Source organism: Electrona antarctica (genome assembly GCF_951216825.1).
Source record: "Electrona antarctica genome assembly, chromosome: 2".
NCBI lineage: Eukaryota > Metazoa > Chordata > Actinopteri > Myctophiformes > Myctophidae > Electrona > Electrona antarctica.
Window position 1 is genome coordinate 47123556 of NC_136807.1, and position 26798 is coordinate 47150353.

Sequence of the window (26798 nt, forward strand, 5' to 3'; positions counted from 1 at the left end):
TGGTGGGGGTTATCACTGCCTCGGGACGGCCGTCACCCGATCCAAAATGGAGCTCCCAAACACCAATTCCTGCAGAGCGAGACCCAAGTGTTAGTCACTCAAATTGGAAGGACATATTGATATATATTCATATAACTATAAGTTACATATAGAGAGACGTAGTGTCTGCAGTCAGTTGAGACTTTAGTTCTTAAGGTGCACCACAACATAAAACGACAAGACTAACTAAACAGAACAAACAAACCTCTAAAAAACATAAATCAAACAATAAGTCATGGTGGACTATGGGGGTAAATAGTAACCAGTCTATGGGTCTATCCCACCGTTAAATTACCAGCTCTATATTATTACCGTATATAGGCACGCCAGTGGAGAAGAATAGCTGACAAGTGGTGGTGGGTTAGATGTCTCTTCATGGCTGTAGTATATGAATATTTTGTTTTGTGACATGACACAAAACGAAAGTGTTGTAGTGCGGAGGAGGACCACCGACCTACCTGCAGTGTGGTGATGAGCACAGCACATCGGTGCCAAACGCCAGAAGGAGAGGAGCAGTATACAGGAGCTAAAAGGACAACATGCACGGTCAAGTTCAAAGCCAACACAGCGATAGGTGCCGGCGATTGCTTAAACAGCAAGACAGAGACACATACCTGCACTGAAGAGAGTGTCCCAGATGGTGCATGTGATTTTGTCGGTAGTGTCAGCAATCTCCAGTGTCTGTTGTGCAGTGGGTCCTCTGTAGCTGTTGCCGGTGGTTGTGGGGTGAAGTTGTGTTACTGTAGCGGTGATTTGTCCAATCTGATGAGAAAATAAATTTGTATATTTAGTTATACGATTTTCAGTGTTGTAGTGATGATAACAAATAGCACGCCAGTGGAGAAGAATAGCTGACAAGTGGTGGTGGGTTAGATGTCTCTTCATGGCTGTAGTATATGAATATTTTGTTTTGTGACATGACACAAAACGAAAGTGTTGTAGTGCGGAGGAGGACCACCGACCTACCTGCAGTGTGGTGATGAGCACAGCACATCGGTGCCAAACGCCAGAAGGAGAGGAGCAGTATACAGGAGCTAAAAGGACAACATGCACGGTCAAGTTCAAAGCCAACACAGCGATAGGTGCCGGCGATTGCTTAAACAGCAAGACAGAGACACATACCTGCACTGAAGAGAGTGTCCCAGATGGTGCATGTGATTTTGTCGGTAGTGTCAGCAATCTCCAGTGTCTGTTGTGCAGTGGTGTCCTCTGTAGGTGTTGCCGGTGGTTGTGGGGTGAAGTTGTGTTACTGTAGCGGTGATTTGTCCAATCTGATGAGAAAATAAATTTGTATATTTAGTTATACGATTTTCAGTGTTGTAGTGATGATAACAAATAGCACGCCAGTGGAGAAGAATAGCTGACAAGTGGTGGTGGGTTAGATGTGTCTTCATGGCTGTAGTATATGAATCAATAAAACACTCCCAGCAGTAGCGGTGGCCCTGTAAAAACAAGCTTTGCGTTAACCTAGAGGTAAAGGAGCAGAGAGAAACAAACAGTGAACGCACCCCCTCTGTGAGTGCAGAGCTCGCCGTCGGAGCCCGCAGCAGCGGGACAGGCGCCCGATCCGTCACTGAAACAACATGAGAGCTGATAAGGTTTACGCTCTAATGGTGACATGACACAAAACGAAAGTGTTGTAGTGCGGAGGAGGATCACGGACCTACCTGCAGTGTGTGGTGATGAGCACAGCACATCGGTACAAAACTCCAGAAGGAGAGGAGCAGTAGCATATACAGGAGCTAAAAGGACAACATGAACGGTCAAGTTCAAAGCCAACACAGCGATAGGTGCCGGCGATTGCTTAAACAGCAAGACAGACACATACCTGCACTGAAGCGAGACAGAAGCAGAAACAACTTCTACTGTGGGAACGCAGGCCCGCTGAGCATGAACCGTGGCACCCACAACCGGAGCAGACGAAGACGGGCAACAGGAAACGTGCTGCCTTATACTGTCACTAATCAGTCACTGAGTGAGTGAAGGATGGGCCGTGACAGCGTGGGAACCCACGCCCATCATACCACACAAACAAAAACAAATTAAAAAATCCCTTTGGGATTAATAAATCCCATATTTTACAATATGTCAATACATTACTATTTTGCAAATTATTTCCTTATTTTACATTTTGGGGGGGAAAAGCCAATTTAACACTGAAGTGCCAACAATGTTTAGGTGTTTACTTTTCATGCACCCGTTCGTTTGTAATGTGACGGTCCAAATTGTTCAGATTGGTGTAGACTGCAGGGAAGATCATAGGGGTAAGACAACTCCCCTCTCTGCAGTCTATTTATGAGCAGGCTACATTAAAACAGGCTCAAAAAATCGTCAGTGATGTTACTCATGTTTTAAATGGCGAGTTTGTACTTCTGCCCTCTGGGAGAAGATACAAAGAACCAAAGTGGAAGTACATCAGATTTAAAAAATCGTTTGTACCAGCATCAACTAAGATGTTGAACGAGGCTCTGAAACAGCAGTAACTGTGTGATGTTAGATTATCCACATCAAGTGTGCAATTGTGTAATGTTGTGTCTTCCTCTGTAATGTATTTGTTTGTCATTGATGTTTTATGTGTGGCTGTAGCTGGGGTGAAAGCCCAAGACAAATTTCCCTTGTGGACAATAAAGTTTACCTTGACCTTGACCTTGAAATGCCACTGAATCAGTAGACCTAATTCTTTTCCACTTTGTTTCTGTTTCGTCATATATGGGCTATCTGAAATATGCCCATGCATATATGCTATAATGCTGATAGCCTACTGTAGCTCTTTTCAATTTGTGAAGGCTGAAATTATTTTATTGTGAAAGCATTTTTTTTTAAACGTCTCACATCCTGGATATTTCCTTGTACCTGCAAATAGCTGATCTATAAACTCATAACGGGTTCCGGCCGGATAGCCTCGCGTTGCGATACTTTAATATACCACTGCGCTTCGCTGCCCTTCGGGGCATATTCATATGCTATGGGTCGGATGAAGGCTGGCTGCGCCAGGCTAGTTTCCGTATGCGACGCGTTGTGAGCTTGCAGATCAACCATTTTCATCAGCAGGCAACTAGTCAGGCTTCACTTGACCGCTGTGTTTTGTTGACCTAGGCGTCGTTATACAGCGTTCTTCGACACAAACATGGGAGGCTATAGTTTTCGGTGGCAGCGTGGCTTGTTGTGTTTAATCAAACAACATCAAGTTTACCTCAGTGTTTTGGGGTCGTGACAAGACATGTTCTACGTATGTGTTTGGATGGATCAGCGCGAGCGGCGTGCACGTCATCATATAGTTGTGACTTTGAGCTGCTTGCATTCGAAAGTGATTACGTTAAATGTGCTGTTAGTAGCCTAATCGAGACAGTGGTTTTGGAGTGGTGTTTTTCCGCTACGTATTAAAGCCTGTTCAGCGTGTGTTATAGCTGGATTTTCGCCTAGAAGAGGGCATGGAAATCTGGGACACTGTTGTACGTATAGTGAACTGTCAAGAGATTGACGTTCACGGGTCAAGACTGCGCAATCACAATCTATGGCTCTTGATAGCCGCAATCTGCAACTCTAGATCTTTTTATAATGGGATTAATCTAGAGTTGCAATACCCTCAATTGACTCCAGTCATCCAATTTGGTTTGCGATCTGCTTGTCTTAAACGACGTTAAACTCACCAACATTGCAGCTGTAGTCCAAGCTTGAATTATCCTCTTTCAATCAGTTTGTTTTTCTTAAAAATCCACCGTAGAGATAGAGATATTATGAGCTACTTTCTGTCAAGACAAGTGTTGCAGTTTGGAAGCACTCGTTTTTGTTAACGGGTCGCGCTGCTGCCTCCTGCATTATGTGCAACTTCGAAACAGGTGGTAAGCAGGGCCGTTCAGTGACATACGACGAGTGTTTCCAAACTCCAGCACTTAGAAAAAGAATAACCTGCACAGAATTTCTTGACAGAAAATAGCTAATAACATGTCTACGGTGGATTTTTATGAAAAACAAGTTCGGCAGATTGAAAGAGGATAATTCAAGCTTGGACTACAGCTGCAACAGCTGCACATTTTTAACGTCGTTTAAGACAAGCAGATCGCAAACCAAATTGAATGAGTGGGTAGTCAATGGAGGGTATTGTAAGTCTAGATTCATCCCATTATAAAAAAAAAATCTAGCATTGCAAATTGCGGCTAGGCTCTTGACTGCTACAAAAGAATATAGTAGGCCTAGAGTACTCTTTCGGTGCGCATTTTCGAACGTACTGAAACTGAGATGTGATTAATTGTGGATGTTGTTTAAATGCTGTATTATATTTGAAGTAAGAGAGCAATTACTTTGGAATATAGTTGTCGTTTAAAGTAATGATTTTTAGCTTGTGGGAGTTTGTAGCGTGAAGTGAAATTGTAAGTCATTTTAATATCACAAAGTTATTTAAAAGTGGTCAAATTGTCATTTCTATTCAAAAGAATAGCAAATATTGATTTATAAGCCATTGATTTATAAACAATGTTAGAATGTTGCTTGAGTTTGTAGATTAAGTATTTACCAACATGTATATGGACATTATAGTCAAATTAAACTGTATCAACTTTTAAGCCCAAACTACATCAACGTTTCGGGACGAGATCTGTTTAAGATCAACCACAGCAATGCGATTGAATGAATTGCATTGATGTGTTGAACTTAACAGGAAAATGGTTTTGTCCCAAAGTTATAATAATTGTGTATTACTTTGTAATTACTAGTAGGTGTTCGTTAGGTTGACTGCATAATGCAAAAAGTGCTGTAAAACAAAAAGACAATACATTAAGATTTCATTTCAGATATTTAATTAAAAAAAAAAAAACTTTAACTTAACTGAAATACTTCCTTAAGAGGGAAAAACAAAAAAAAACAAATTAGATTCAAACAGATATTTCATTCCAAAAAAAAAACTTTAACTTAAATAAAAATATAATTGAAACTGAAAAAACGGAAAAAAACAAAAAAAACAAATTAAATTCAAACGTCTTTTTTAAAATCTAAAGAGGCTTGGCAGAGTTCGTCGTCCGTGTCTTCCATTGCTGGTGATGATGGGGGTGATGATGGGGGTGCTGGGGGTGTTTTTGCTGCTTGGGGGGATGAAATGGAGGTGATGAGGAGTGACGGGGTGTGCTCTATTGTGACGGGGTCCAAGTCCAAAAAGTGCTCGGTGATGGCTGTGGTTGTGGTGAGGTGATCTAAGTGATTTGTGTTTAAATACGTGTTTAATATGGCTGTTGTGATGGTGAGTCTGATGGGATGTACATGTGTGGGGGAGTCAATGGCCAAAATACCGGATGTGACATTTGTGAATTTAAGTGTTTTTTGTGCCATGTGACATTTCGTGCAAGTGTTTATTTTGGTGTTAACGTTAAAGGTGTCGGGATTTTGGAGGTGAGTGCAAAGTGCGCATTTTCTTTTATTGGTGATTTGTGCTCCCGTGATTTCTCCTGTGACTGTGCAGGTGCTCGTTGATGGTGCGGGGTCTAGGGCAAGTGAAAGTGCAAGAATGGATGGGGGAATGATTAGTGCTTCATCGTGGGGGGTGATTGTGGAGGATGCGGTGGTGGTGAGTGAACTGCAGGGGAATGTGCGGTGAGTGAGATTAGTGAAAGTGTATGTGGTGTCTTGGTGCAGTGTGTCAGTTTGTGTGTCCCAGATGGTGCATGTGATTTTGTCCGTCGTGTCAGCAATCTCCAGTGTTTGTTGTGCAGTGGGTCCTCTGTAGGTGTTGCCGGTGGTTGTGGGGTGGATGGTGGTGATGGTGGCGGTGATTTTTCCAATCTGATGAGAAAATAAATTTGTTTATTTATTTAGTTATACTTGTGATATACGATTTTCAGTGTTGTATAGTGATGATAAGTACTCAAATATTTTACTTAAGTACAAATATTGCAATGTAGATGTACTCTGTTACAAGTACATGTCCCGTATTCGAAATGTACTCAAGTAAAAGTACAAGTGTATCTGTGTCAAAATGTACTTAAAGTACTAAAAGTAAAAGTACTCATATTGCAGAATGTCCCATTTCACAAGTTCAAAATAGCCAATCTACAAGCTGAAACGATGTTTTAAGATTGTTTTGTTCTACATCTGTAATGTTGGTGAGCTTTATGTTTATACAAGCTGATTGGAATGTGTAATTTGATCCGGTTATCTGAGGGTATTGCAACTCATATATATATATATATATATATATAGAGTATATAAATTATAGTTTTTAAAGAGAATACAAAGGGTTTTGTTTGTTTCACCGCAAATAGCTAAAATGACTTAATAGCCTATAGGCAGCTACATGTAGGCCTAGCTTAACTTGTCCGACATTATTCCTTAGCTAATTTGATGGGTTTTTTTTCCATTAAGAATCGAGGCTCAAATACCTGCACGTAGCAGAGTATGCAATAGGTATAATAAAGTTAATAGGCCTATTTATTAGCTACGATTCATTGTTATCCGTTTGGTCATTAACTACAAGGAATAATGTCAGCCAAGTATATATATATATATATATATACACACTAGCTGCATATTGTACCGAGTGAGTGCACTGTGCAATGCAAATTAATAGGCATATAGGCAGTGTTGGTCAGCTAGGCTACATAGCTTAATTCACATGGCTGACTATTCCTTGTAGTTAATGACCAAACAGATAACAATGAATCGTAGCTAATAAATAGGCCTATTAACTTTATTAGACCTATTGCATACTCCACTAGGTGCAGGTATTTGAGCCTCGATTCTTAATGGAAAAAAACCCATCAAATTAGCTAAAAGGAATAATGTCGGACAAGTTAAGCTAGGCCTATACATGTAGCTGCCCAACACTGCCTATAGGCTATTAAGTCATCTTAGCTATATTTGCGGTGAAACAAGCAAAAAAAACCTTTGTATTCTCTTTAAAAACTATTGTTAGAATCCACCTTCAAAATTAATTATGTGAATGTATTCTATTGTGCGGTAGTTTAAGAATGAAAAATATAGGCCTATAATACTTACTTTCTGTCTGTCTGAAAGGTGTTTGACTTGTTGAATGGTTGTAGGTTGCAGGGTTGTGGGTGATTTTCGAATGAAATTGACTTTGGAGGTATATTGTACTAGCGTTTTGTGCGTTATTTGAAGGTTGAATTTGTTGGTGTCTGTAAGACAAGTATTAAATGCACACATTTCTTTATTATGGCAGTATTTGATAGTTATTTTAGTGTAGGTCTATACAGGCATATCAAATAGCAAATGTTAAATGAAGATAATTAAACTTACATTGGTTGGTGATTTTTCTAATGTTGATTAGTGTGGTGGGTGACTCCTGTTCCTGGCATTGCATGATATTTGCGTGATGAGATGGTGAAAACGCGACGCAGTCGAGATACTCCTCAGCTCCAATTTGAAACACGAAGTTAAAATATTTCGTGTTGATTTTAGATAGCTTCACCTCAGTGGTTTCGAATATGAATCCGGTGCAGCTTTCTTCGTTGTCATACCTTGCTTGTTTGGCGGCGGAAGCCATTCTTGCGATTACTCTGTAATGTTCGAGTAGCTGTTTGTTTCTTAATTGGTGGTATTTATAGGGGAACATATTCAAATTCAGTGATTTTCGGAATCACGTGTTTTTAAATGACATGTGGACATTCTATTCTTGTATTTATATGATTCTAAGCATGTGTATATTGTGTCCTTGTTATATATATATATATATATATATATATATATATATATATATATAGGAGGAGACCTGTGTTGATGGCAACATTAACTCATGTGTTCCTCGTTTGTGGAAAACAAATTACATGATTCCTACTTGTGGACAATATCTGGTCTGGATTCGATGTCGACTCCTGTCCATCGCTCTTGTCCATTCTAACTTTACTTTAGAGTTATGGACCAGAGGTTTGGATGACATACTATGGAGAATTTTGTGCGGACTCATTAAATGGATTATGTTGTAGCCTAAAGAATGGTGAGTGCAAGCACTGTATGGCTAATTGCACTGAGAATGGAGTTGGATCTAGTTAGACTTTGTTTGAACTCGATTTTGAAATAGGCCTAATATAAGTTTTGATCTTGTCGTGTTGTGCAGTTGGGTTGTGTCGCTTCTTGTGTTCAGGGTGTCTTTATATGCATGTTATACAATATAGCCTATATAATATATAACCTCTTGTACACAAAATATTCTAATTGACCCAGTTTTAGCGGTTTGATCGTTTTTTTAATTGGCCCGAGTCGGCTGATCATGCACGCCCCTTATCAAATGATGACTATATGCTAACCAGTGTCATAGAGTAAAACAGAGTTACGGCATTGATGGAGCAGAAAACACCTCTGTCACGTGGTTTATGTAACTCGTAACTCGTTTGGCACAACCGCCGAAATTGCAAGATAGTCAACAATCATTACAAAGTATTTCAAAGACCTTGATTTAATTGTTCGTTGTGATAAAGAAACAAAAAGGTGATGATGAACAACAGAGAGAAAGAGAAGAAGAGAGAAAAATACGACCACTAACACAGAGTAAGAGAGTGGCGACAATAGTGTTGATTCCCACTGTAACAATGGAATGCGGAAGTGCTCATTCTACCTCAATAGGATAGTTCCAACGTTTGGAACTATAGCCCATAGGCACCCGCTTTGCGGCGAGATCAAAGCGTGTCGCCACTCTCTTACTAGATTACTCTGTCCTAGCAGTCAGAGAAAAAAAAGAAAACACAGTTGGCAGTGACATTTAGAACAGCACATTGACTTCTACGTTGTGGCTAGACTAACATCAGCAGTAAATTCAGAACAGCGCCAAAGAAGAGATTCTATATAAAGAGGCGACACTGGTGCGATGACTTGGACGTAATCACACCAAGATGGCGGCAACGCTGCCGCTTCTGCCATCTAGTGGTGATTCCAAAGACTGTAGTCAGAACGCTACGTTTCCAGTGATAACTGGAAAAGCTCTGCTGCTGTCTGCTCCAAATTAGTCATAAATCAAATTAAATCGGGTGAGCAACGTCTTTGGGCACATGTTCACTTATAGCCGTTTAGGCTGGCCTGGTTTGATCATCCAAATAATGCTACACAGTGAAAATCACCATTGCTGCCTGTTACATATTATAATATATATCAATAATGTAATAAGAAGAATAAGTCAATATTAGTATAATCACAATTTAGATTGTTCAAATATAGCCTATGGGCTATATTATTGTATTTTATCTGTGTCACATGTTTCTTTGTGTGCTATTATGTAGGCCTACAGCAGGGGGATTTAGCCAGCCCCACTCAGGTGGGCAGACAGAATTGTAAGGGGGGGGGGCGACTCCGCTGGGGCGGGTGGGGTGTCAAACCCACATTGGGTGAGCAAGGAGCACGTTTGGGTGAGCTATGCCCACCCCTGCCCTCCCCTAGAACCGGCCCTGGCCTACAGTATAATAGGCCTATCATTTTTGTCATGACCCATTGGAAAGTACTTTGGGTTATATGTGCTATAAAGATGACTTGATCTTCTGAATGTCTGGGGAGAAAGGTTTCATGTAGGCTATATCAAACAATAATGCTTTATAAATAATGGTTGTAGTTATATATATTTTCCTTTCCATTGCACACAAATCTGAATTCAATTTTGGACACTGTTCTGAATGAATGTTACTGATTTGCCTAATTGATCAGCTTTGATCCATTCATAAATATATGAGTAAATCATTAAAGTAGTATGCATATTTATAATACCATTTTGCTGTTCAATGCAGATCAGTTCTGTAGAAGCATAATAGAATGTTATTACATCAGTAGTGGTTCAGTAATACCATAGAGAATGAATGGGAAATCAGGTGCAGGATGAAGCAGTCTCACCAATTGCCATGTGGCATAGTGGTGTAGTTGACTTGACTTTTAATCCATATCTCATATAGGTTTGAATACTGCTTATGGTAGGACCTACTATTTGTGTACCATCTGCAAACATTGTTTTACCAATAGAGTGTGTATATATATATATATATATATATATATATATATATATATATAGCATTTGCCATAGTGCAACAACAGTGCATGAGATAAATTAGTCTAACTGTTTCAAACACAGGAGCAAGGCTTCCCTGATGTTTTCATACAGTAGTATGTATGTGTCAGTGGAGTGGATGTTCTGAAGTCAGATTGGAATTCAAATAGCAGTTTATGCTTAGTTAATTTGTTTTTGAATTATTATTTTTTAGTTTTTGACATGGTCTGCACAGGGAACAGGTGTTAATGATGTAATGAGGGACAATATGATGTGATGAGATGATAAATGTTCCCTTCATTGTTAATGGTGTTTTTAAAACAAACATTAAACCTGTATATAGGTTATATACAGGTTCAAATAAACTATTACAAGATTCAAAAATCAATGTATTTATTAGAACTCCACCAAGCAAGTGTGAGCCTTCATGTGATTCTGCAGTGTGGTTCTTTGATCATTGATGCCAGAGTCCTGTACTGTCCTTGTTTTGTAACATCTGCAGGATCTCTTTGTGCAGTCAATAAGTAGCCTCCTCCAGGATGCAGAAGTGGATCACCAGAGGAACCTGGTCTCCTTCCTGGATGCTAGGAGAAAAATAATGTTTATTTGTTCCATTTTTCCATTGTGTTAAAGAAAATCACACCTGTGTGAACTGAGTGGTGCAAGGTCTTATATAGCCTGATCAGCTGTGGTCTGATGTAATGTCACTAACCATAGCAACCATGCTCATTTTTGAGTGGTGTAAACCACTCCTACAACTGGCTTTGTTAGTTTACGTGTCTGTCTGTACCAATGTCTGTCCGTACCAAAAAAATCACACCCGTGTGAACTGAGTGGTGTAATATAGCCTGTCTGACGTAATGAAATCACGTCTTTGTATTGAGTTTGTGCTTGAAATGTACTGTAATTCTGCAAACTGTTAATAAATATTTCAATCAATTAAAAATTAAATTAGGACCAGTAGTGTATACATATTAAATGAACAGGTGAACAGGGTGAACATAGCAACCATGCTCATTTTTTTCTGCAGAAACAAAGCCAGTTGTAGGAGTGGTTTACACCACTCAAGGAGTGGTTTACACCACTCAAAAATGAATGTCACCCAGTTCACATGGGTGTGATTTCATTACGTCAGACCACAGCTGATCAGTCTATATAAGACCTTACACCACTCAGTTGACACGGGTGTGATTTTTTTTGGTACGAACAAACATGGGTAGGCCTACAAAGCCAGTTGTTGGAGTGGTTTGCACCACTCAAAAAAACCTAAGCATAAAACTAAATATATTGACAAAAATCTAAGTAAAACTGATGATCACAAGTTGTTGGTACAGAGATGGGCCTGGTGCAAACAAATAATGAGACACTGAGGCAGTGCCACTATAAGTTCATAAAGTTTATTAGACAGACAGGGAATATTTATAGTGCTGGATTGTAGAAATGCAAGATATTTGACATAGGAATGTGGCATGATGATGTGCAAGGGTGATCTCACAATGTACAAGGCTGATCTTACTGTCAGCATATGAGGCTGACCATCTACCAGATGCTGCACATCTCTAGAAAGTACAATGTAGACAGTGAAACATATAGCCATCAAGCACAATGCAAGCACACTGCATCTCAATTTCAGTACACAGACTTACTTAGCTGTATGTGTACATGGCATGATTCATAACAGTGCCCTCTTTTGTTCTGAAAGAACATCATTGATACAATGTGGAAAACGTATGCAAACTCAGTCGGTGCCGAAAAACCTAGTTATTATCACATAATATTGTCTTTATCATTTCATAATTTGTTTATGTGATATCAATTTCATTAGGAAAATTGCAACCGAGTCCCCCTCCCAACCAATCCAACCAAATTTGGGCGAACACACAAGGCCAGAGATTGCATACGTAAAATAAAGAGAGTAGATAGAGAAGAAAATAAATAATAATAAAATATAAAAAAATAAATAAAGGTGAGGTATCATCCCAACTATCCATGCAAGTAAAATCAATACCAGTCTGGTAATACTCCCGTTATCCATCTGTAAAGCAAAAGTAGTGTCTTTGGCATATGCGTATTCAGTCAGTTCTGGATCCTGTTGACTGGTGTCATTATAGAATTTGGCAGCATGCTATGCAAATATGTAACATTTCCAGGGGCATAGTTCCATTGTTGACAAAACAGGGGTTTTGAAAAGAATGCATCTTTCCAATATGTGCAAGCACCAGGGTGTCTAGCCAGTCCAACTAAGCACAATCAGTCCAAGGATAATTGGCTGCAGGTATCTATCTCTCGGTGACCGTTTGATGTGGCCACAGGTTCAAAGGGCAGGAACAGGAAAGAAGGGGCCTGCTACTCCAGCTGTTAGGAGCAGGGCGGTTCTCACATATGTGGCTCTTTTGCACTGGGTCATTGGAAATGATTACTGGGTCCTCAGCATGGGGTTTTTTCTGCCGTTTGATGTCTTCAGTATTTGCCTGGATAACAAAGCAAATGGCAATAAAATAGTCAAGTAATAATGAACTGCCTTTTATAATCACAATAGTACATGAATTTGTGACAGATACCTTTGCAACTTTGATGATTAGGAAATCCAATAAAGCGCAACCGAGTAAGCCGATTCAACACTTCACAAAATCTATAAAGCAAAAAGAAAATATAATGGCAATAAACTGAATATGGAAGCTATTCAATCCTTTATTAAATTAAGATTATAAATAGTGTTACCTGTGATGTCCCCGAGTTTCTGGACAGCAGGCTCCTCCAGAAGCTTTGCTCCTGCACCATGGTCACAGGAGGTATTGTAGTAGATGAACCCAGGAAGTTATTTTACCAGGTACTGCTTCTCATCTTTCTGTTGACTGCATTATGGGATCAGAGCAGAAACTATGTAGGTTATGACTGGGCCATGGATTTATTTGATAAGAGAATCACTAGATCTTATAATGGGAATAAATGTACTTAATTTATTCCAGATTGGTGAGACATTGAGATGGTGTCCACATTTTACTTCCTCTCCTTTAGTCAGGCTAATGTCATTTAGCGTAATGTTATTACTGTAAAACATAGGAGAAGGGGCAAGTAAATAGGATACAAGTTTATCAGTTTGTCATTTATTTTATACATGTAATTGATATTGTATTATGAACAATCACTCAGGTCTGTTGTAACCAGGTTCAGTCTTGCCCACAAGTCTTTTTTTAATTTGTGTTTTTTAACCATGTGGTTAGTGGGTTCATTGTTACCCCAAAGACATGGTCATGAGAGTAACGATAGGGATACTTGCATCAAAGAGGAAGTGCAGTCTCTCTGCTGTGTCAGAGGGGGGCCCACTTCCACATCTGTCCATTTAATATGGTTTACTCAAGGGTTAATTTCTCAGCAAGTTTTGGAATGGTGGCTGGACCACTCTCATTGTGTGCGCTGTTTGATGAGAATACATGGAGAACAAGAAACACACTTAACATGATAGGCATTTAAATATCTTATTCAGAGACTTATGAACTGCAACATCAGAGTGTAGCAAATAACACTGACCATATTTACAATCATTATGGATCACCAATAATATATTAATTTGATGATTTAATTAGGGATAAATGGTAAATGGTGCATTTATATAGCACCTTTATCCAAGGTGCTTTACATAGATGTGCATTACATTCACACACACACATACATAGATGGCGACGGAAGCCATGCAAGGTACCAACCAGCACATCGGGATCAATTTGGGGTTCAGTGTATTGCCCAAGGACACTTTGACATGTAGACAGGAGGAGCCGGGATTCGAACCGCCGACCCACGGATCATTGGACGACCTGCTCTACCTCCTGAGCCACAGTCGCCCGGGTTGGCTGATAAAAATGGGGCAAGTGAAGAAGAGGAGGAAGTTTATGGATACAGTGAGAGAAGACATGCAGGTGGCTGGAGTGACAGAGGAAGAGACAGAAAACAGAACTTACTTCATAATAGGATTCCAGGTGAAACATCAGCTCCGACAGGGTGTCCTCTGACTTGAGCCACATTTGGCTAGTTATCCGAGTGGAGTTATCCGGTTGGCAAGGATTGGGTTGTCAAGGATTCTGCAATGGGTTGTTTTTGCTGCTTGACGTCTTCAATTTTTGCCTGGATAGCAAAGAAAATGGCAATAAAATAGTAAACTAATAAACTGCAGTCGGTATTTTACCCATTGACTAGAGCCCTGTAATTAACATATAAACTCACCTAAGAAAGAAACACTTGTGAGTAAGGCTAGCAAAAAAAGGGCCACCTATGGGTTGAAATAATTGTTAGTCATCATCATTTTTCGACCGCTGCCAAGATCATGGATTTCACAATGCCACACCAGACTTTCCGGTCCTTCATTGCCATCCCCAGTTCCTGCTTACTATGCATGGGTCCCTAGTGATGCCACGGTCTCTCGTTTGACTTGAGGATTGAAGGATCGTTTCTGTAGTCAGGAGAAATCCACACCAAAACACATCAGCCTATAATCCTGTTCCAACATACATGTTTGCTTTGAATTGTTTCATAAATGACCCCTGTTCTTAATTGTTCCTATCCCACCCAGTGGCTCCCCACATTAAAATGTAGCTAAAATGGTAGAAGGCTAGTTGTCTTCATTACAGTAGGTATTTTAATAGCTCTAAATCTTTTTTTCCACTCCCCAAATCTGTTAATATTGTCCTGGTACTTACACATGCATGTTGGCCCCTAGGCCAGCCCTTGGTAGAACAGCTTCTACTGTACCTACGGGAAATCAGTATTTGTAGTCAGTTTTTGTAGTCAGTTGGTCAGTCAGTTTGCCTTTAACCCTAACCCTAACCTTAACCCTAACCCTGTGACAATGCATTGTTTTTTATTAGTTCAAGGATCATTTTAAGGTTCATTTTGCCATTTCGCATGTTGTTTTATATGTTTCATTCGCTGTTTTGATCACTTTAGAGTTGGTTTGTATTTTAGTGATAATGCATAGTATTACATTTGTTTTATTAGTTCTGATGATGATGATGATCACTTAAGTTTGTTATTTCACATATTTTGCGCAACACGCTAAACCCATCTTTTGTTTTATACGTTTCATTTGCCGTTTTGATCACTTTGTGTATAGTGTGTGTAGTGTCGCATATTCACATTTAAGCATTAACACACACCGAACACAGGGCTGCCTTGTGATGCCTGGAGATTATTCTGCTCCCTAATGGCAATGCCTGACTAAATCACATAGTCTTTCAGGTTAGCAGGCTGCTGTCTGTTTCTTTGTGGACGAAGAAGAGCCCTGGTTGGAACTGCAACTGAAGTCGCTTGGATGTGTGACCCGTTAGTCCCAAGTCCAGACTGTGGCTGTATCCTTCTGTGTCTGTTAGCGTCCACTCTACCTTTCTCCTTCCTTGCAGCATCAGTAGAGCGTATGGCAGAGTCATCCGCTTGCTGGTTAACAGAGAACTCAGGCAACTTGGTTCTGATCTGGTGTCCGAACTGCATCTCCGCTGGACTACGTCCTGTAGTACAATGAGGGGTACTCCTGTAGGCCATAAGAAATGTCTGCAGTTCAGTGCGCCAGTTCTTTCCTTCAGCATGAGCCGTGCGTATGCGCCTTGCAGAGTGTTTTGTTTACCATGGGTATATCTTATTTACCACGGGTACATCTTTATTTACCATGGGTATATCTTATTTACCACGGGTATATCTTATTTACCACGGGTATATCTTATTTACCACGGGTATATCTTATTTACCATGGGTATTGGACACTAACAGACAACCTTTCCATCCTTGCTGCTTGATGATCTGCTGCTTCCGTTGCCCTTGCAATTTCTTGTAGAGTAGCAAGAGTCAAATCCTTTTCGCGCAGCAGCCGCCTCCGCAACGCATTGGAATTGCACATGTCAATCACTTGATCCCGTACAAAATCATCTCGGCTGTTACCGAATTCACACGTAGCGGCCAACTTCTTTAATGTGCACACGAAACTGTCCACCGCTTCTCCTTGTGAGTGTTCTGCTTGCCTGAACATGTGTCTCTCGTAGGGAATATTCTTCTGCGGTGTGAAGTGTGCATCCAGCTTGTCCACGGCCAGATCATAATTACTGTCGTCTCCCGTACCATCCAACGTGGAGAAAATGTCCTGTACATCCGAGCCAGCTAAATGCAACAGAAATGCTCTCTTCCTTGTCGCAGCAGTTATTCCCGCTGCCGTGACATAAAGCTTGAATCCTTTTATCCATTTCTCCCACCGAACTCCAACGTTGGCTGGGTCAGTGACATCAAAGGGTGGAACCGCAGGCAAACTCAGAGACATTGTTTCTCAGAGTTTAACTTTCTTGCTTTTCGCAAAACTCTTGTAGACTAATCCACTTTCTTGTTAAAAGTCCACAACGAGCAGGATATTTTCCTCGTCGCCAAATGTAGTGTCGCATATTCACATTTAAGCATTAACACACACCGGACACAGGGCTGCCTTGTAGTCTTTACTCGTTCACTTCCATGAATACAATCCAGTCACGTTGCAGAGGTTCTGAAATACGTGCCCATAGACGAGGTGGTGCTAGATTTTATCAACAAAGCACACATGTCTGGAGAGCAGCCGGAGCTATGGCGCACAATGAACATCGTTCCAGTACCAAAGTCAGGTGACCTCACCAAGACGGACAACTACCGTGGCATCAGCCTGAGCTCACAAGTTGCCAAGACCGCTAACAGGATGATCCTCAATCGTCTTAGACCAATCTTAGACCCTCTACTGAGAAACTCACAGAACGGCTTCCGCCCGGAACGAACAACAGTCGGGCAGATACTGGCACTGAGGAGGATATTGGAAGGGGTAAGGGAGCGCAACCTGTCAGCGGTGATCACATTCATCGACTTCCAAAAAGCTTTCGACACCATCCACCGTGGGAAACTCCAGAAAAGTTCGTCCAGATGATAGAGTCAAGCTACAGCCAGACTAGAGCCAAGGTCCAAACCTGCGACGGAGACACCAAAGAATTTGAAATTCTTGCAGGCGTCCTACAAGGTGACACTCTTGCTCCCTTCCTGTTCGTCGTAGTGATGGATCATGCACTGAGACTTGCAATCAATGGCAGAGAGGAGGCGCTGGGGTTCACTCTGGTCCCGAGGAAGTCAAGGCGAGTACACCCCATCATGGTCACTGACCTCGACTATGCAGACGACATCGCCCTAACCTCGGATACAGTCGAGAAAGGAACGGAGCTACTACTGGCAGTAGAAAAGGAGTGCAGGAAGATCGGCCTCAAGCTCAATGCCAAGAAAACAAAGGTAATGACATTCAACACCGAGGACAAAACCTTTGCCACTGCAGACGGGACGGTGCTCGAGCAAGTCGAGGACTTCAAGTACCTCGGGGCCTGGACTGCCTCAACTGAACAGGATCTGAAGGTTCGGAGAGCACTTGCCTGGAAAGCCTTGCACGGGATGAGGAGAGTGTGGAAATCAGACATGGGAGAAGACCTTAAGAGGCGGCTGTTCATAGCTACTGTGGAGTCAGTACTGCTGTATGGGGCCGAGACATGGACCCTCACAGTACAACAGGAAAAAGCCCTGGATGGAGTCTACACAAGAATGCTACGAATGGCACTAGGTGTCACATGGACGGACCGCATCAGAAATGTGGACCTCTATGGGGACCTACCACGTGTCACGGACAAAGTCAGAGAGAGAAGGATGAGGCTGGCAGGGCACTGCGTCAGGCACCCAGAACTTGAGGCAAGTAAATTGACCCTATGGGAGCCAACCCAGGGCAAAGCCAGGAGGGGAAAGAAGCGTACCACCTATGTAGACGTGCTGCGGCGCGACAGCTTGGCTGACAACACCGCAGAGCTCAAGAACCTGATGTTGGATAGGAATTTGTGGAGAGCAGCGATCCAGGAATCCCGAGTTGGTGTTGGCTAGACCTCAGTCTCGCAGTACTACCGTTAGTTCACATATTTGCAAATGTAACAGTCATGTATATTAACACTTTTCTTGCGCAACATGCTAAACCCATCTTTTGTTTCATACGTTTCATTCGCCATTTTGATCACTTTTAGGACTTACGGGGTTTTGGAGTGATGTGGAGTCCCTGGCTTGCTGGGGCTGGGAAACTGAGGCACCATGTTAATGGTGCCTGTTCCCTGTTATTGTTTTGCATTGTAGTGGTGGAATATTTTTTCAATCAAGCACAAATGTTAAAGATTAAATTAGGACCAGTAGTGTATACATATTAAATAAGTATAAAATGCAGTGCAGTGTATTACAATCGAGTACCATATTAAAGATATTAAAACATGTATTTATTGTGTTAGTTTAAAAAGTAAACTCAATATATCATTTAAGAACATATATTCAGTCATTGTTGTACAATCAATAAGACAAGTTAAAACTAAGCATTTATTTATAATTTCAGTTTGTTTTAGCTAGTTTTGTAAACAGTTTGAATTAGTTGTCATTATTCATTACAACCTTCATTTAATTCAGATCATATATTGTTTTAATTATTTTTTAGCTTTGTTTAGTAGTTAAAGTATTGAAATACTAATGCCTTCGTGAACACTGTAGTAGGCTGGTATTATTTGAACAGATTCATTCTCAATATCTTTAACATATACATGGTCAATCAAGGTACCATTTTCTGTTGTTGAACTTTTTACACATTGTCTGTATCCATGTTGATTCATCAAATTGACAATGGTAGAAGATTTAAATAGATCTTCATTGAAATCTCCCATTATTGCTTTCCCTCCAGAGTATGAATCCAATTCTTGAACAAGTTTCACCAAATTTGTACGAAATAAGTCTATTTTATATGAATTGGGTCTATACAAAATAGCAGCTGTCAGATTAACCCGTGGAACATTAAACATCAAACACTCCAAGTTTGAGCTTTGTGGATTGATTATATGAATTGTGTCATTAATGCAATGATATATTCCAACTCCACCTCTTATCTGACGTTTTAAATCCGTAAACATTGGATCACTGTTATCGTAGCAATTTGATCTCGGATTGTGTTGAAATGTAAAACCTGGCAAATCAAGATCATTGGCTGTGTCATCAGAAGTTAACCATGTTTCTGTCAAACAAATGCAATTGGCTTTTTTTAGCATATGATGTGCTTGAACATCTGGAAAATGTGCTTTTAGTCCCTGAACATTGTGCAGAACAATTGTGAATGCGATTGTAGGGTTTTCTTTGGGAATAATGAAGTCCAGCATGTTTTGAATTGCCATGTCAATTTTGTCATTGCAATATATGACTGAATCCTTAAAATCTTCAATAATGAGGCCACTGAGAGTTCTTACACGACTTAATGCAACATATGCTTGTCCCGGTGCAAATATTTTTTTCAATGACACCACAGCATTATCAACTGTCAAACCTTGTACTTTATGGACTGTGCACGCCCACGCTAATCTCAGAGGAAATTGACGTCTTACTCCACCACAATTTGTCACTTGGTCTTCTTGTGGTTTGATTATCGTTACATTTTGTCGAGTCTTTGATCTTTGAATTTGTCCTACTTTTGCATCATCAAATACAACATGAATATCAGAAGGAAATGAACTATCAGGTGAGAGTGTGATATGGACGACGGTTCCAAAAGCACCATTTACAAGACCATCTGAAACATCAATATTCTTCTTGAGCATAACTCTAGCACCTACACCAATATTTACAACTTGTGACAAACAAGAATTAAATACTTTTTTATGGTGACCGTTTTTCTTTTCCATCCTTCCAGTTTTTGGGTTTCTTTCAAAATCGTCAGCCTCTATAACAATTGTATCTGGACAATGTTCAAGCAACATTTCAATGTTGAATGTGTCAACTTCGCTATTGGTAGCAAATATGTGGATTGCATTAGATTTCTCGCCAGTTTCACGTTGTTTTATCAAAAGTAGATCTTTGACATTGAATGGTTCTTTCTTTTGATGTGTTCTGAAGCGATTTAGTGTTTCCGCAAATATTGGATCTTTTTGTCTCACAATCTTAGTTAGGTTTGCAATCATAAAAGTAGTCCACAAATTAACTCCTGTCCCTTCTGCATATAAAGCTATGCCTTTCACAGGAGACAACTGATAAAAATCCCCAACTGCAATTATGTTCACTTTTCCAAAGAGGGAATAGTCACCAGTCTGTTTGATTTGTCTTAATCTCCCATGTATGTAGGCTAGAAGACGATGGTCCACCATAGATATTTCGTCAATGATTAATATTTCTACATTACCCAGTTTGGCACGTAGGGAATTAATTTTATCATCACCAAGAGGTACATATGGTAATGTGTTATTGACACCAATGGAAAAGGTATTGTGTATGGTTGAAGAACCAATGTTGTATGCAGCCACACCAGTTGGAGCCGTTAACAGAACCGTGACATCATCAGGATTTATAGAAGTTTGAGACAAGAGTCTGCTACATTCATACTGTATAGCTTTGAGTAAATGTGTCTTCCCTGTGCCTGCACCTCCAGTCACAAATACATTAAACGGTTCTGGATTTTCCCCATGGATTTTCTGTAAGCACCAGTTACGTATTTTGTAAAAGATATTTGATTGTTCTTCATTTAAAGATCTCATTAGATTTAATGCATCTTCTCTGCGCAAATGAGCATTATGCGGGTCAATTGTGCAAATGTTTTGTGTATTTGTATTTAAATCAGGGATCTTTTCGACATCATCTTCATCATCGTCATTAACTTCATCTTTCCTTAGATCGAGACATTCTAACCGTTCTTTTTCAGATTCAGGACATAATTGAGCCCAAGCATCTTCCAAATCACCTACTTGCTCCAAAAGCTCTTGTGCTTCATCAATTTGGTCACTTTCTTTTTCATAAAGACATCTGTTGGTCTCAACAATTGATTTTACCGTCTGTAAATCACCGTCAGCATTTCTTACTGAAGCGAGATTATAAAAATCTTCAAATGATTCAAAAGGTGGAGGTTTTAACTGTGAATCTTCACGATATGGCAAGAAAAGTTGCAGAATAGACTCGTAGTATTTTTCTGGATCTTTTGTCGGAGAGAATCTTGGATACCTCACCACTGCGGCTTGTGTTTGGATCCGTTTTTTCACACGTCCCAAATTGTTGTTTAGTTCAAATGTAGATGTAGATTGCTCTGATTTGGACAGCACTCTGTATTCTGAAGTAAATGTGGCAAGACATAAATGTTCAAAATCTTGAGTTTCTGGTCTGCTTTTATATCTGTCTGCAAGACTAATCATCCATATGCTTGAGTCATCATTGGTGTCCTGTGATATTTGGTTCTGCAATACTTTCAAAGGTTTAGTCATTCTAACTGCATCTCCAATAGGAATAAATTGAACTTTACGAGAACATTCCTTCAAATGCATGTTTGTTAGTCTATACACAGCCTCTTGGGCACTAACTTCTCTATTGTGAAGATAAACAGCTCCAAGTTTTTGAAAAGCCTCTTTAGCATTGACATTTCCATCCAGACTTTCTTTTTGTGTTTTATCAAGCAACATTCCCATGTTACGTTCAGATTTTGATATGTAGGTGATTATGTATACAACAACTGCGTATGCATCAGTAATGAATTGAAGGTCCATATTAGCGTTCCAGCTAGATAACAAGTCTCTGTTGTATTGATTTACCCAAGTTCCATTAGGTGAACGTTTCAAAACAACACTCGTCTTGTGAGAAACTCTATTGTATGCCAATTCAAATATTTCTTGATTTATACCAACGTCATCAAATAACTCTTCTGTTGATTCATATTTAGTGTCAGGATTTGATAATGCCGTTTTCACCTTTTCAAGAATATTTAAAGCTTCATCTCTTTTCAAGACAAACTCCTCATCTTTTTTGTGTGAATCATCATTATTATCATCAACATCTTTTTGAACATCCTCTTTGTCACTTTTCTTTTTCTTTGGTCGGCTAATGAATGTTTGACAAGAAATTGGCCTAGGAAAATTAAATCGGCATGTAGTTTTGTTTTTTCTGCACGTCTTTGAATGTCTAGTGCTATGCTTTTGAACACTGTTAACAACCTCATACAATTTTTCATCATTCTCGTCTGGCATCTCACATGTTACATATTTGTCCACAAATGCAACAACGTCTTCATCTGAATCTTTATCTATTTGTGGAGCATCTTTAACCCACAACAAACCATGAACATGTGCACTTCCCCGTTGTTGAAATTCCACACGATAAAAATGATCAGTTACATGTCCAATAGGTGCAGCGGTAGATAATACAACATTCTTTAAATACTCGTGCCATCGATGGTCAAACATTCTTGCTGCTGTGACTGGGTTACGTTTTAGTAAGCCACATTTTTCTAACCAATTAAGTTGTTCCACATCAATCTGCTTTCCTTCTTGAAGCATAAGTGCTTTCAACATTTCTGGCCATCTCATATCTGCAGAACTAAATGAGCAAAACCAGGTAGGAAGACCAAGCTGTCTTAGCATTGCAAAAAGATCTTTTTGTACACACTGCCAAAATGGTGGACTTCCACGAATATTCCGGAGATACTTGTACCCTTCATTGTGATGCAAGATTCTCCTTAATGATTCAGTATCTTTTAACATATCAGCTGTGATATGCACTGGAACCTTTTTGCCATCTCCCTTTCTCATAGCTATAGATACACTAGACACAACTTGTTCCAGTTCTGATATGTATTGAGCGTAAAATATATAATCTACACTATTTGCAAATCTTCCATCAGCATTTAAGATTCTGTTGTTTAGGTACTTTGAAAGTGTTATTCTCATTAGTCTGTCATCATGAAATGTAGGAGCACCTTTTGGAAACAAAACTGGAAAACATTTAGCTTCATTTGTTTTATCCATCAATAGTCTGACGGGATTGTTGCCTTCTGCAGGAGCCACCGATATTACACTGTCAAAGTGCTGATCTAGAATATCTTGTGCCAAGTCAACAGGCTGAAGACAAGTATCAAAACACGCTCCATTCTGTTGTTCTGTATAGGTTAAATCTTCATCATGTTCCGTTTCATCTACATTGCTTGCGTCATCTGCATTTTCAATTGTTTGTTCTCCTTCCTCAATAACATCAGTGTCATTACTTTGACTTAAAGGGTTTATCCAATCTGTATTGATTTCTGTGTCAGCATAGAAGGGATTGTGTTTAATCAGGTATCGCAAGGCATTTTTTACATGATCTGTATGAACATATTCATAATTATAATGTCCTTTATATGTAATTTTGCGTTTCAGTTTTACTCGTATCATCATGTCATCACAATCGTTTCTTGGTAGAACATTTGTCACATGGCTTAAGTTAGAAGGTACACAAACTACTGGTCCATGACATCCGTTTTGACCTCCTTTGGGTAATGCAACTACTTTGAGAAATGGAATATGTTTAGCCGTCAGATGAGTTTCCAAACTATTAAGACATTTTAATTCTGGTGCTATTGGTTCTAGATGTAGATTGTTTAATACACTTTGTTCTGGCATTTTACCCTTTAATATCTTTCTATTGCACGTATGACAAATCCATAGTTTAGCAGCTGATCCTTGTGACATTACACAATTAGGTAAACAGTTACCATTGCATTCATGCAAATATGTGTGAGTAATGCATTTGTCTGCTAAGAATCTGATATCGTCTTTCTCCTCATAGGAATCTTTCTTACACTCAAGGACCTGCTTTCGGAAAAGTTGACGATGGCAGACAGAGCAAACAAATTGAGGGCCTGTACGAATGTTTTTGTGGAATGTTTTAATAGCAACATCAATGTCAGTTTGCTCCAACGTATTTTTTATATAGTTCTCGTGTGCTCTCATATTTACATCTGCTTTGAACTCTGGTTCAGTAGCATATTTGATTTTGATGTTTTTAATTTTGTTAGTAGAATAGACTTCATCATTGTGGTATCGGAAATGATCATCATCAATTTTTGCTTTTTTATGCACTTGATCCGTTTCATATCTGTGTTGTTTATGGTCTAGAATTCTTTGTTTATGCACTTCATCGGTGTCATATCTGTGTTGTTCATAGTCTATTTTAACACTTTTATGCACATCATCTGTTTCATATCTGTGTTGTTTAGAGTCTAGAATTCTTTGTTTATGCACTTCATCTGTGTCATATCTGTGTTGTTCATAGTCTATTTTTGTTTTTTTATGCACTTCATCTGTGTCATATCTGTGGTGTTCATAGTCTATTTTTGTTTTTTTATGCACTTCATCTGTGTCATATCTGTGTTGTTCATAGTCTATTTTTGTTTTTTTATGCACTTCATCTGTGTCATATCTGTGGTGTTCATAGTCTATTTTTGTTTTTTTATGCACTTGATCTGTGTCATATCTGTGTTGTTCATAGTCTATTTTTGTTTTTTTATGCACTTCATCTGTTTCATATCTGTTTTGTTCATAGTCTATTTTTGATTTTTTGAACACTTGATCCTTTTCATATCTGTCTCTTTCTTTCTCGGATTTTGATTTCTTGAAACTTGTGTCATGTGGTCTTTTTCTTAGTTGCACTGTACTTTTTTCGTCTGTATTTGTACATATACCTGCACAACAAATGTGATCATCCTTACTTTTAACACATGTTACAACATCATAATGATTTCCATTAGTGTTGTTTAAATATATTGCTTGAGATCTCTGATTGAGTACGTCAACACTTCTACTTGCATGACAACTGGGGAAAATATTCCATATAACACTATTAAATGTCATAATAGTGGTTTGCAAGAAGTCTGCAGCTGCAAAGATTTCAAGTTCAGTAGCCCATGTTCCTGAATAATTCATTCGTGATTTAGTCAGGTATTGCTGCATCGATCCATAACCTTCTCTCAGATACTGTTGAAATGTTGATGGATTGTTGGAAATATGTTTAAATATAGCATGACGGATTTTTAAATGTTTATTTTCATTACCACAGATCACAAAGGACAATGCTCTGAAGAAGCAGTTCCCGTCACTTTTGATTCCTTTATTCTCACAAGGATTACCCATTGGTGTGAAGTCCATGCTTTGTTCTACAGTTTTCAAACTTTCATTGCTGATATTTAATTGAGAACACAAGATGTCCTGATCCACAGATCCAAGTGGTTTAAAAGACAATTTAGGTGTTACGGCATCAGTAATGACAACATCATCTGTTATTTCACCACTGTCAACATCATGTATGGTAGTAGTATTGTGGTATTGGGAATTATCTTCCATCTTTTGTTCTTTAAATACTTGATCGTTTTCATACCCATCTCTATCATTTTCACATTTTGACTTATTGGGTCTGTTCTGCTTGAAACTTGTGTTGTATGACATTTTATTTTGTTGCATTGTACCATTTTCTCCTGCTGTGTTTTTACATATGCCTGCACAGCTAATTTGATCATGCTTACTTTTAACACATGTTACAACATCATAATGATTTCCATTAGTGTTGTTTAAATATACTGCTTGACAATTGTGAGAAAGTATCACATTTCTTGCATGACAACTGGGGAAAATATTCCATATACCATTATTAAATGTCATAATAGTGGTTCGCAAAAAGTCTGCAGCTGCAAAGATTTCAAGTTCGGTAACCCATGTTCCTGAATAATTCATTCGTGATTTAGTCAGGTATTGCTGCATAGATTCATAACCTTCTCTCAGATACTGTTGAAATGTTGATGGATTGTTGGAAAGATGTTTAAATATAGCATGACGGATTTTTAAATGTTTATTCTCATTACCACAGATCACAAAGGACAATGCTCTGAAGAAGCAGTTCCCGTCACCTTTGATTTCTTTATTCTCACAAGGATTACCCATTGGTGTGAAGTCCATGCTTTGTTCTACAGTTTCAAGACTTTCATTACTGATTTTGAATTGAGAACACAAGACGTTCTGATGCACAGACCTAAGTGGCTTAAAAGACAATTTAGGTGTTATGGTATCAGTAATTATAACATCATCTGTTATTTCACTGTCATCATACATTGTACTAGTAGATGGCTCAATTATCAAATGAGGCTTTGGGGTATTAACCGTTGTACGTGTACTTTTCAACACAGTACTGTAGAGTGGTTGAGTAGTAGAGACACATGTGTTCATAAATGGCTCATGTTCAAAGTATTGTTCTGTGTTGTCATGCATCACAATTGTTTTCACTCCAGTCACTTCAAATGGCTCATAATCTGCCTTTAAGGATTGTGCAACTTGCCAGATGTTTCCAATCAATTCTACAATGTTAGAATGATATACTAAAACACTTTTTCCATTTTCATCAAAAAGCCCTTCACAACTACGTGCATGAGAGTCAATTACAGCATACCAGCCATTCTTTCTGACAATTGCACAAGTAAAGCCCTTCAAGGTTAATAAACATGCATCAAAATCTGAAAAAACTCTTTGTATTGCCTCATCCAATGGAAACAGTACGTCCTGCCATTCTTTATCATATTGGTCAATACCAACACAACCACCAAAGACCTTACCATACTCTATTGATATGGGCATATTCCACAGTACATGTTTCTTAGGCAATTCATCAATTGCAACATACCCACTTTTAGATGAAATTCTACATGCTTGACTCATTGAATCATACAGTGCATTCCCATGACATAGAATGTCATCAAGGTCCTTTGGTTTCCAGGTAAAGATATCTGTAATCTTACTCATGATTATTGCAGTCAGACTGTTTGGAACACATTGCTTTCCAGCATATAGACCAAATTGTTGATGACCTTGATGGAATGAACCATGAACATAAGGTACTTGGGGGGAATCAATGATAGTGCTTTGTAACAACGTACAATCTAAGGAGTCATGATCAGGAGTATAGCCAGAGA

General features: G+C 39.2%; 1 protein-coding gene across 1 annotated transcript; it reads right to left on the minus strand.

Annotated features, from left to right (window-relative positions):
• Positions 1 to 5007: 5007 nt before the first annotated feature.
• LOC306933593 (uncharacterized protein) lies at positions 5008 to 7531 on the minus strand (the record flags this gene model as incomplete). The annotated part of the gene is made up of 3 exons (XM_079515877.1): positions 5008 to 5811; positions 7024 to 7163; positions 7285 to 7531. The coding sequence occupies 3 exons, from the start codon at positions 7529 to 7531 to the stop codon at positions 5008 to 5010; spliced, it is 1191 nt and encodes a 396-aa protein (XP_079372003.1).
• Between the last annotated feature and the right edge of the window lie 19267 nt (positions 7532 to 26798).